Raw genomic sequence first — 12,545 nt, 5'->3', positions numbered from 1 at the left:
ACTTCAGACCATGTCTCCAATTTGGTACAGTCTTAACTCTTTACATTTAAAAGATTGTTTTGTTTGAAATATCATAGAAATAATGGTTCACTATAAAAAAAATGAAGTGCAACCCACATTAGGAAAGAATGGATCTGAGTTCCACTCGTGCGTCCTGTAAAAGGTTGACAGCTGCAAGGTGATCCTCCTTTAGCTCATGCAGCAAGGGGCACCTGCTTTTTGCACTACAAGTCTCGGGCTCGGTCATGAATTGGCTAAATGAGGGCTAAAATATTGACTGTAACTTCTTCCTCGGGCCCCTTTAGCGGTGTGGCTGATACTCAATTCTGCAGGGCAGCTTCCCTTCCCACCCAGGCTGTGCAGAGGGAATGGACATTGGCTCCACCTCCGCGCGGCGGCGGGGAATCGCGGGGACCAGGGGGCAGGAGGGAGGTGGTCGGGACCGGGCCAGCCAGCCAGCGCACGCGGGCAGTCCCGGCGGAGCTGAGAGGCCAACCCAGCAGCGGCCCCAGGGCGCCAGCCCCAGCACGTGCCGCGCGTCAGGCGGCCCCCATCCATTGCTGCCGGAACCCAAGCGCGCGGCCCCGGTTCCCGGCCGGTTGGGCTTCCCCAGCGCTCCGCAGGCCGTTGCCATGGCTCGGGGCCCGAGGCCGCGCGGGGGGTGAGGCGTCCCAGGCATGGAGGAAGAGGACACGGTGAGAGGTGTCCGGAGCCGCCCCGTGCCGGGTTTACTCCCCTCGGGGGCAGGACAGGGAGCGGGGCGGTCATGGCGTGGTGCAGGAGGGGCTCGTGGGCGGGGGTGAGGATGGAGGTAGGTTGGGTGAGGAGTGAGGTGGGGGTAGGTAATGGGGCGGTTGTGGTGGGAGGAGTGCGAGCACGTGGGTTGTGTGTGTGGGGAGTGAGGGTTGAGGTGGGGCTGGGGTAGGCGAGGGGGTGGTTGTGGGCGGGGTGGGGGTAGATTGGGTGGGGTTGAGGTGGTGGGGTACAGGTAGTGGGGGTAGTTTTAGGGCGAGGCGTTTTTGAAGGTATGGGTTGGGAGGTGAGGCTGGAGTAGGTTGGGTTGGGGTTGAGGTGGGGGTGTAGGTAATGGGGTGGTTGTTATGGGGTAATGCACTTTTGAGGACATAAGTTGTGGGGTGGTGGTGAGGATGGGGTGGGGCTTGTAGGTAATAGCGTGGTTTGGTGTGAGCTGTTTTTGAGATCATGGGTGGGGGGGTGAGGAAGGGGAGATTGTGGGAAGAGTACAAAATGGGCATGGTCTGTGGTCTTTTTCAGGACCTGTTGGTCTGAGGGGTTGGTGCTGGGGGGGCTTAGAGACTGGGGGGCTTGTTTTGGGGGAGATGGTGGTTTTTCAGGAGGTAGCAGAGTTTATTTGTATGTAGCAGGCTTGTATCTTCTTATTAGAAAGATCCAGTGCAAAATAATCCTGAGCATGACCGAATTTCAGAAATACTGGGAATCTACTGATCATTAACTAGTTTCAGTCCCAGGTTTGCTAGAGTTTTGGAAACATAAGACGGCTGTTTCTAAGGATTGGCGGAAGAGCTCTGATTTAAGAAAATGTAATGCTTCACAGGGTTCATTGAAATAACAACTTTGCATTTTGCATGATGAAAGGACACTGACATAGATTTAGGATTCACTGTGGGCAAATCAGTGCAAGTGACTTTTGGGGTGAGGGGATCCATGATCCTGCACTGACTGGTAAATCATGGGTTAGCTTGTTTTTTTTCTAGTAGCTGGACTACGCAACCTGTTTTAATCTCTCATTAAACTCTGCAAGTCATGCAGATGACTCTGAGTAAACTAACATTTTTCAAACAGAATTTTAGGATTGATTCTCTCCCATCTCCTCATTCCTTCTTTAATGAGACCTCCTCTTTTCTTGGGTCTCTGGTCGCCTTTTATTCTTGCAGGCTTTCTTCCATTCCTTGTGTTCTCTAACTTTTTCCAGTGTTCAAAAAGCTTACCAAAGTTTCCCTTTGTTTCCTTTTATGACTGTCCTCTACTATTCTCTTCCCTTCCTAATGTTTTCATTAATGCCCTGTGGTGTCATGTATTCTAGACATAGGATACATGGGTTTTCCCCTGTATCAGTTTTGCCATGTTCAAAAGTTAACACAGGTCAGGTAAAGAATTGGAAAACATACATTACAGTGATAGACCCAAAAATCTCAAATCTAATTAGTTTAACAAAGAGAAGGTTAAGGGGTGACTTGATCACAGTTTATAAGTGCCTATGGGGGGAGCAAAAAATTGTTAATGGGCTCCTCAGTCTAGCAGACAAAGCTATAGAAAAAGATTTCTGGAATTTGAAGCTAGACAAATTCAGGCTGGAAATGAGGTACAATTTTTTTTTATCCGTGAGGGTAACTAACCATTGGAACAATTTTCCAAAGGTTTTGGTGGATTCTTCATCATTGGAAACTTTTAAATCGAGGCTGGAAGTTTTTCTAAAAGATGTGCGCTAGTTCAAACAAAAATTAATTCGGGGAGGCCCATGGCCTGCGTCATACAGGATATCAGACTAGATTATTATAGTGGTCCTTTCTGACTTTATAATGGATGAACTGAAGAAGGGATTGAGTGGTCCTAAATCTTATGTAACTGTTGGTCCTGTAAGTGGTATGATCACTCTGCCATCTACTAAAATGTTTTGTTAACCACATTTTGTTCTGTAAATATTTCAATCCCAATAGTTTGCCTGGTAAGAAATACTCACAATAAATGAGATCAAATGAATTTAATACTAAAACAACCTTTGCTTTTGTTCCACTTAGAGAGATTACAGTGAACCTTGTGTACAGTGTTCTGTTGTAAACTGGGGTCTTACTGATGAAGGCAGATTTTATTGCAAGTCTTGCCACAACGTCATAGAGGTAAGTACGTATTTTAAATATTTTTTTCTTTTACATTTTAAAGTGATAAATTTTCATCCTGCTGCTAAAAGGTACAGGCAGTTTTGTGGGTATTCTGGGTGCATCATATCTCACTTACGCTGTATAAAAATACTGTATCTTCAAATAATGAGGTATGGGGATGGGCAACAAGGCTAGGAATTGAGTTCAAAGTCCAATGTATGTAATCTTGATATTGCCTTCATTTAACCTCTCTCCATGTCAGTTGACCATAAAAAGGAGATGACATTTACCCTTGTTTCTAAAGCACTTCATATGTATGGAAGAAAAGTACTGTATTAGTGCTAAGTAAATTATTCTTTATGTTTTTCAGAATGACTTATTTTATGCCTTTAAATATTTGATCCATATAATTGCTGCTGTTTGGGTCTTACCCTGTTCATTGTGTTAGGCTAAACTGCTTTTCAGTATTTCTAGAAAAAACAGCAATGTTATAACTGGCTAGGCAGTCCTACTGCTGAAAAGATTTGAGGGTTATAGTGGATCACAAATTAAATATGAGTCAACAGTGTAATGTAGTTGTGAAACTAGGCTAATATCATTCTGGGGTATATTAACAGGAGTGTCATGTGAGACACAAGATGTAATTGTCCCTCTCTACTTGGCACTGGTGAGGCCTCATCTGGAGTACTGTGTTCAGTTCTAGACCCAATACTTCAGGAAAAGTGTGAAGTGGAGAGTCTAGAGGAGAGCAACAAAAATGATAAAAGGTTTAGAAAACCTGATCTATGAGGAAGCGTTTAAAAAAAAATTGGGCATGTTTAGTCTTGAGAAAAGAAGGCTGGGATTTGGGGTGTAGGACCTAAGTCCTCAAATATGTTAAGGGCTGTTTATAAAGAGGACCGTGATCAATTGTTCTCCGTGTCCACTGGATAAATTTAATCTGCAGCAAGGGAGATTTAGATTAGATAAAATAAGGAAAAACTTTTTAACTATAAAGATATAGTTAAAGAGCTGGAATAGGATTCCAAGGGAGGTTGTGGAATCCCAATCACTGGAGGTTTTTAAGAACAGTTTAGACAAACACGTCAGGGATGGTCTAGGTATACTTGGTCCTGCCTCAGTGCAGGGGGCTGGACTAAGTGACCTCTCAAAGTCTCTTCCAGCCCTACATTTCTGTGGTTCTAGAACCAATCCTGCATTCAGCTCTGCATAGGCGGACCCTTGAGCTGTGTAATTGAGCACTTTGACTTCATACCTTTACTAGTCTGTTGACTAAGCCTTGAGCAGATACTGTTTGGAATAGTTATTCCAATTCCTATTTAGCTAGCAGGCCCATCTCCTTGTTGGAGTACTAGGTTCTGTGCTATTTAATCTTCAATGTGAGGTTCTAAGAAGACTGTCCAGGAAGAAGAAAGTTGATTTTACCTCTTGAAGATCCTATCTGGGACATAAGGATGCTTCCATGGAGCCATGCTGAGCATCCCTTCTCTTGAACTCCTCCAACAATTCCTACTTGAGCTAGTCAGGAACCGCAGGAGTGGGTCTCTTTATGTTCTTAACCCAAGTCAGTGGAAGTCTTGAGGGGGTCCGTGCATGTCACTCACTCTGGCTTTCATAAAAATGGTTCTGTGACAGTGAATCTTCTCAAATGTTCCTCCATAGAGCCACACTGTTGAGTAGGTGGTTACAGAAGGTGCAGCGCAACTTGCATTACTCAGACCTCTCTATGTGAAACAGCTTACTTAAACAGAGTAATGGTTTCTAGCACGAGCTGTGTAGTTATTCCTCTAAAGACACGAACAGATTTTAAAAGGCACAAATAGCTGTTAGATGCCTAACTCCTGAAAAAAGAAAAGGAGGACTTGTGGCACCTTAGAGACTAACCAATTTATTTGAGCATGAGCTTTCGTGAGCTACAGCTCACTTCATCAGATGCATACTGGGTCTCTGTGTATATAATGTCTTCTGCAGTTTCCACAGTATGCATCCGATGAAGTGAGCTATAGCTCACGAAAGCCTATGCTCAAATAAATTGGTTAGTCTCTAAGGTGCCACAAGTACTCCTTTTCTTTTTGCGAATACAGACTAACACGGCTGTTACTCTAACTCCTGAAAGTCATTTGTGTTAAGTGCCTTACTGCCATTTGTGCCTTTGAAATTCTCCTCAAAAAATGTTTTTTATTCCCTCTGGCCCCTCAAACCTTGCGTCAGAGAATGTCCTTTCCTGGCTACCTGCCTGCTGAACAGGTCAACATTAGGTAAGGTAGCCTCTTGAATAACTAGGCATGCTGGGTCTGCAGAAGTGCATTGACAGTTATTGAGATGTTTCAGTTGCCCTTCAGACAGTTGAGGTTGCACTGTATTTGAATTTTAAAAAATCCTTCTTTCCTTAACTGTGCTGATAAATATTCTTTAGGGTTTTTTAACTGAATGAATTTAAAGAATTATATCTTTTCTTCATTTATGCTTGTTTTCTTTTTGCATTTCACTTATTTTGGAGAATGAAAACAGACTAGTCAGTTTTGCTCTCGTTCTCATGTGATAGCAAAGTTGCAAAGTTTAAATCCAAACATAAGTGTCTTTGTTCAGTGATACTACTATGGTTTGTCAAACATAAACTTTTATTTATATTTTATTCACAATCCTAAACTTTGGTTAAAAATGTCTACTTTTAACTTTAATGCATATACATTTTGGTAATCTAAAAAAGGTAATGGAAAATGTCAGTGTTTTGTTGAAGCTTAATTAAATGTTTACTACATATCTGATTACATGTGTGATGTCTAGTTGTATGTAGATAATTTCAGTATATAAACACTTCTTTAAAAAAAAATTTCAAGCGTAAGTTGTCGTTACTTCAGTATCTTGATTTAGTGCCTGGATCTTTTGTCTCTAATTTTTTTTCAATGTACAGTCAAATTTAAGTATTTATCTTACAATAACTTTGACACTTCGATTTCCAATATTTTCTAACGGTGAAGCCTGTTTAATTTTTTCACTGCATCATCCAGATGTTTCTGTTTGCTTATCATTCTTAAATTTAAGATTCACAATTTTTTGTCTTTTGTCAGTTGTGGGTAATGATTAGAAGGAATTCTCCAATTAAGTTGTACAGCAGAGGCAGCCCATGCAAGTTAGCTCTTTTCTTGCTAACATTACACTTTTATCAATTATCCTGCAGAGGACTAAAGAGGTTTTAACTTCTGATGTTGTTCCTAACGCAAAGATCCAGTCCATCTCCAGAGGATTTAGAAAGAGAAAAAAAATTGGTATGTTTACTTTTTGTCTATATATTACTTCTACATTTTGTGTAATATATCTTTCTAGTTGTGTGCTAATTTTCTGGTACTACTTACCAACTTGGTTAGTGTGAGCAAATGGATTTTTCTACAGGACCATACAAACTGAATTGAGCTGAAAATGACCCTTTTGTTCTTGCTGGGCCTGCTCTAGACACAAGCTGCACTGGTTTAATTAAAGGTGTGATATTAAACAGGTCCAATTTTGTGTTTATACATTCTTATGTGGGTTAAAATTTGGTTTACATTATATTTTCTTGAGTCTGTAATTTAACAGTGATGCACTAATATAAGCCAGCTTTAAGCCAGTGTAAAAGTTTCCATGCACAAAGTTGTACCAGTTAAACTGACTTAGTTACACTGGTGCAACTTCTGTGTGTTAAGTCTCTAGTCTCATGCTGAAAAGTGCTTTCAACAGATGTAGAAATAGTAATTGTGTGTCTTTAAATCATGCTCTCAAGGGCCCTACCAGTCCTATGATTATATACTATTATGCCTATTGTAATGCTGTTGCTGAAACTAGATAAGCATACTGTGAAGGTTGTGGCAGCCATTTGTTCTGTTGTCTTGGCCACTGACATTGAAACACCTACAAAATTATCTGATTTTAAAAAGAATCTTAGTGCTGCTATACTATCTGCTGTCCCATAGTGAAAGCGGTGGTAGAACGCTGTGTTCAGAATGAAGTGTTTAAGATTAGGAAAGGGAACAACCCTTGTGGCTCTGCTCCCTTCAGCCTTTTCTGGCTCCTATGACCTGATTGACACACACTTTTGGTACTGATTTTAAGTAGTTCTCTTAGGGATATGGTAAATAAAAAAAGTTATAGCCCCTAATGTGGATGCAGTTATATACCATTATAAAGGTGCCTTATGCTGATACAGTTTATTCCCCTACATTTACAGGAGTTAGCCATACCATTATAAGCATATTGAAACCACGATAGTTAATGGCACACTCCTGGTATAACACTGGCATAGTTAAAGCAGGATAAAAATTATGTTTAGATGAGCCCTAAGTGTGGGTCGAAGAGAAGGGAAGCTGTTGGAAGGGAGAAGCATTTGTAGATGAAGTAGATCATGAAGAGGGAAAGAGGAAACTGAGGCAGACACTTGGCATATAGAGGAAAGAAGGACATTTACATAGCACAAAGTAGAAAGGGGGAAAAATGGTGAACGGCATAGAGGAAATGAGAGAGAGGATAAACACAGAGAAAATTCAGAAGAATAAAACCCAGCGTAGGAGGAATGCGTGTACACAAAAGTAAAGGCACAATTAAAATACGTAAGACTTGAATTCAGGAGATAATGAAGGGAGAATCATAGAATCATAGAACATCAGGGTTGGAAGGGACCTCAGGAGGTCATCTAGTCCAACCCCCTGCTTAAAGCAGGACCAATCCCCAATTTTTGCCCCAGATCCCTAAATGGCCCCCTCAAGGATTGAACTCACAACCCTGGGTTTAGCAAGCCAATGCTCAAACCACTGAGCTATCCCTCCCCCACAGAAAACTGTGTAGAACTTACAAAGGGGGATAACATAGGAGACAATCATACAGAACATTATAAAGAACGAATACTTTTTTCTCCCCCATTCACTACTGCAGTGAGTTCCAGTTTTTCATGCTGGGAAAGGGAGAGGAATAAGCACATGTATTCTTTCCTTCATGACTGGTATCTTGTGTTTTTATTTTAAAATTTAGGTCACCTAACAGTCATAACATATATATTACAAACACCATATTGATAACTCTCGCTTTGCTACAACTGTTTTGGTTCTTGAGAAATGTGTGGGGAAACTGTTGTAGTTTGGCTGTTTTTGGTTTTTCTTAGTTTAAGATTCTAAACTTCACTGATTTTATAGAGGTACATTAATCACTTAGTATGTTTTTGGCCCTTTGCTCCAGCATTTGGGATTTTCTTATTTAAAACAAGTCCCTAGTCCCTGCACCAAGAGATTAATATATTAAAGTGCAGGTATGTAAAACCAGAACAGCCCAAACAATTTTTATTTGTTGCTCTTTAGATAAAGGCTGGGAATGGTATGTTTGTGAAGGTTTTCAGTACATACTCAAGAAGCAAGCTGAAGCTCTGCAAACTTTAGGAGTGTGTCCACAGATGAAGGTATGTTGGCCTTTGCATAAGGCTTTATATTAGAACATATAGTCTTTATGATTTGTACTTCAAGAATATAATTATTTTAAGGTAGACAGAATAATTCCCTCTTAAAAACCATCAGGAAATGGGCCAATAGATGAGGAGCCAAGGAAGAGAACCTATGAAAATAATATTTACAAGGAACAGTAAAAGTAACTTATGGTTTTGTAAACAGGGTTTTCATGAAAGCAGGCACAGAACATTTTTCAAGGTTCTTGAATTGTAAAGTCACAATTTGTTTTTTCAGACCTATGGTTTTATAAGATATAGACTAATGATTCATTTTTATGCTTATCAGGATGCAATTCTATGCAATTTCTGGAGACGTTACCTTCAGAAGAGCAAGCAGGCATATTGCACCACACCAGTTAGTTATACTAGCAAAACATTATCTGTAAGTGAATTTCATAGCTGTTAAGCAAATGATTTTGCGTTGATCTTTTAAAATGTTGTTTTTGTTGTTCAAGCCATGCATACAACTTGCTCATTTTAATGAGGACTGTCTCCTAAATATATTTTGCCATTTTAAGAAAATATCTGCTGTTGTGCTGATGGAAAACTCTGTTCATATTTAATGTCTTACTTTGCTATTGTGTAGCCAGCCAGCAGATGGAGCACAAATTATAATGCACTATATTTCTAGAGCTGTGTTGACACTTACATAATCCACAAATGATGGCATAGAAACAAGTATGTTATGAATGTCTACGCTTCAATACAACACCTGAGGCTGGCCCGTGTCAGCTGACTTGGGCTTGGGCTACGGGTGCTTAATTGAGGTGTAGATATTCCGACTCAGGGTGGAGCACAGGCTCTGGCACCCTTCCGTCTTGTGGGAGTTAGCAGACTCTGGGTTTGTTAACATACAGCTTGAGCATCTACACTCATTTGTAACCCCAGGTTAGGAATTGTTGAATCCTGGGTCCCCACCTGGGACTCTAGTGTCTATACTGCAATATGCAGGTCTGAGTCCAACTACCCATATCCCAGACTTTCTAGTGCCCTGTCAAAGTGGCTGCTCTAACCCTTTGTTCGTGGTACAGTCTGGGCAAACTTGACTGTCCACCACACTTGACTATCTAGAGGACAACGAAAGTTATCCTGTGGGGTGATTTTGGCAGACTCACTGAGCACGAGTCCAGTGGTGCTACGTATACACTAAAGAGCAATAGGGCTTGAACCCTGGGTCTGGGCTTGAGTCAGGCTCAGACCCTCCACCCCTGTAGGGGCCTGAGACCATGGGTCCAAGCTCTGGGTTAGCACAATTTGTGTGTTGATGGAAGGGGCGTAGGCTTGAGCCTGAGTTCGATCCCTGGGCTTACATTGTGGTGTAGACATACCCTAAAGGGCTATCTTGGCTTGTGATCCATAGGAGAGACCATTTGCAGATGTGAATCCTGGTGGTGGTGCAAGTATTTTGTGTGGAGAGTAGTTCTTTTTGGACGTATCTTTGAACCTCTGTTTGGAAGAGCCACTCCTGTGGAGTTATCTGATCTCTCACAGGTTATATAGCTAGTCAAAAAATTATTTAGTCCCCGAATTTTCCAGTTAGCTCCAAACTGAACAGTCTTCCCCCTTCTCAAATTGCATATTTCATGAATATTTATGATTCTGTGCATTGGATACCTCCTGGGTAGTATGGCAGGTTGGGATGGCTACCTAATCATTGGAATTATTTTGTTCTGACAAACACACTGCTAAAATGAGGAAGAACTTTTTGAAAGGGTGGTTTCTAGTGGTGTGAATTTACATGATTAAAAGCAAGAACATTCTGGGTATGACTTGCTTTAGCTTACACCTAAACTGTCAATCGCATGTTTGCTAACAGATATTATTGAGCTTTTACAGGTCAAACTATTGCGTTAGAACTAACATGGGATAAAAACTGTAACTTATTTAAAAAAACAGATATCTGATGTCAGTACAGATGTGGATAGTGAACCAGAGAGAATAAGTATTCGTGGCTTGTCATCTTTCTCTGAAAGTGATGGAGATTTACAAACAGAAAGCAGCTTTGGATATGTTTCTTCCATTGGCAAAGCCTCAGGTAGGAGCAGATATAATTTGAAATCAGTGTTCTATATTGTTAGGATGTGTTTTAAAAATGACTGTTCATTTAGTACTAATCAGAAGGATTTGTTGCTTATGTAGAGGTAGAAAATGTAGATGGAGGATTTCCCTCTTATTTATCAACAGTGTACTCTGCACTGTACTAGTCATATAAATAGTCATGGTCCCTCTACAAGGAGTTAAAGGCTAGACAGGCACATGAAACATGAGGGTTGCTGAAAAAAGTTCTATTTTTTCAGTATGGTTTCTTGGGGGGTGTGAGTGGGGGAAAGTGAAGTTGTTTGGTTTTGTTTAGGGGGGTGATGGTGGTGGTTATGGACAGGGTTAAACTTTACCTGATGACTGCTACTCAGGATAGAAAAATAATGAGCCAGCATGCCCCTCAAGACCATGCCTTCAAACGCACTGCAATTTTAAGGAATAAACATTTGTGTAGTTAGTGACAATCTTGTCACTCATATCTCTATTAAGTTTTCAAAAATATAGTTTATTGTGCACCTTAATTCTGTTATATCTTCTTTCAATTTCTGGCTGTAGTTTCCGTACAGGAAAGAAAAAGGTTAAGAATGTGTTGTCTTCAGTGTTTTTTTAATCTTTCCCATTTTTTCCCTACATTATGCTCTCTGGTTTCTCTTCTATATCTTCTGTCTGTATGTTCTTCTCCCCCCATAACTCCTCTCTACCATAATTCATTTTTTAACTTCCCATCGATCTCTCCTATCTTCTGTCTGTATGTTCTTCTCCCCCCATAACTCCTCTCTACCATAATTCATTTTTTAACTTCCCATCGATCTCTCCTATCCACTCACAGACTTGGAAATTTTACTAGACTCTTTTACGAATTTTACGAGCCCTTCCAACTAAAATTCAATACAAAATTGGAGGGGCAGGGACACTGTCTGGATAGAAGCCAGGAATACTACAGTATCTGATGTTGGACATAAAAGCATCTAAGTAGATTTGAACTTTTATGTCAACTTCAATCTTGTCCATAACCTATTTTCACGAATCTGTTTGCTTGCATCTCCTTTTGCTTCCCCAGTGCCACCTCAGTTTTGCTGTATGTCAGATGATGCTGCCACGGTTGTCTTGCTCCTGTTCGCATTTTTGTCTCCTTTTATGCAGCGTCATATGCCTGGAATCTCCTTCATTCTTTCCTTTGCTCTTCTATCTGGTCTTTTCATACAATGCAGATCTTCTGAAACCTATAAACTCTAGTTTTCCCTTCAGTGAAAAACAGCAAGAATAACAAATTTATAAAAGAAAAAATCCAAACAAAAATAGTGGAAACAGTAAACACATGCTTAGCTTTCCCATTCATTAACAATACATGTTTTATCCCATTTTCCATCCTATGTCTTTACATTTTCTACTTAAGTTGCAGGGTCTTCAGAGCAGGGATTTTTGTTGTTGTCTATATTCACATAGGATACTGGCACTATACAAATAATATGTAGGGGCAAAGTTTTTTTACAAAACCTTTCCTGTTATAAATGTTCCAACAGGTTGTGTTACAATTCACATTGTCTGTAAAGCTTCTTCCTTCCTTAGTTCCTTCTTCCATTTAGGACGGTTCCTTTCTGCAGTAACATTTACCTTTTATAGCAGTTGTAGAGTAACGGATATAATTTTGAGGAAGGGAAGTGCCATATATACTCATTCGTAAGCTGAATATTTTTGGTAAAAAAGTGACACATCAAAGGGGGGCGGTCAGCTTATAAACGGGTCTACACCAAAATTTGATGATTTTAAACTCTATGAAATTATTGAATTGAATATCTAATACATTGTTGTTTTGTTTACCTGGAGAGTTTGCAGGCGTGGAGCCCCTCAGCTCCCAGTGGCTGCAGTTTGCCGTCGGGGACGGCAAACTGCAGCCACTGGGAGCTGAGGGGCTCCTTGCCTGTGAACGCTCCAGGTAAACAAAACGTCCTGACCCGCCAGTGGCTTACCCTGACGGGCCGGGAGCCAAAGTTTGCCAGCCCCTGAAATATAGGGTCCTCTTATGAAAGGGTCATACAGTTTTTACTGTTTTTACCTATCCATCTTGGGGGGTTGGCTTATAAACGAACTGGCTAATGAACAAGTATATATGGTAATTACCAGATCCTTTCTATATTCCTGGGGGAATTCTATGCCACTGCGCATGCACAGAATTT

The 12,545-nt window shown here is 40.7% G+C and overlaps 1 protein-coding gene across 4 annotated transcripts in view; it reads left to right on the top strand.

Annotated features, from left to right (window-relative positions):
* Window positions 1–456: 456 nt before the first annotated feature.
* The window catches only part of TAF1B (TATA-box binding protein associated factor, RNA polymerase I subunit B), a 58,130-nt gene continuing 46,041 nt past the window's right edge, over window positions 457–12,545 (top strand). The window contains exons 1-6 of one of the 4 annotated variants that reach the window (XM_073336043.1): window positions 458–695; window positions 2,781–2,879; window positions 6,043–6,130; window positions 8,186–8,283; window positions 8,615–8,710; window positions 10,225–10,363. In XM_073336043.1, the coding sequence (XP_073192144.1) occupies window positions 678–695; window positions 2,781–2,879; window positions 6,043–6,130; window positions 8,186–8,283; window positions 8,615–8,710; window positions 10,225–10,363 (538 nt within the window). In that variant the 5' untranslated portion in view covers window positions 458–677. Of the gene's footprint in view, window positions 696–2,780; window positions 2,880–6,042; window positions 6,131–8,185; window positions 8,284–8,614; window positions 8,711–10,224; window positions 10,364–12,545 lie in introns of those variants that run through there. The other 3 variants (XM_073336044.1, XM_073336045.1, XM_073336046.1) reach the window with 3 other exon arrangements.

This window comes from Lepidochelys kempii, chromosome 3 (assembly GCF_965140265.1).
Source record: "Lepidochelys kempii isolate rLepKem1 chromosome 3, rLepKem1.hap2, whole genome shotgun sequence".
Classification (NCBI taxonomy): domain Eukaryota; kingdom Metazoa; phylum Chordata; order Testudines; family Cheloniidae; genus Lepidochelys; species Lepidochelys kempii.
The sequence above is the reverse complement of the archived record's forward strand: the minus strand, read 5'-3'. Positions and strand labels throughout refer to the sequence as shown.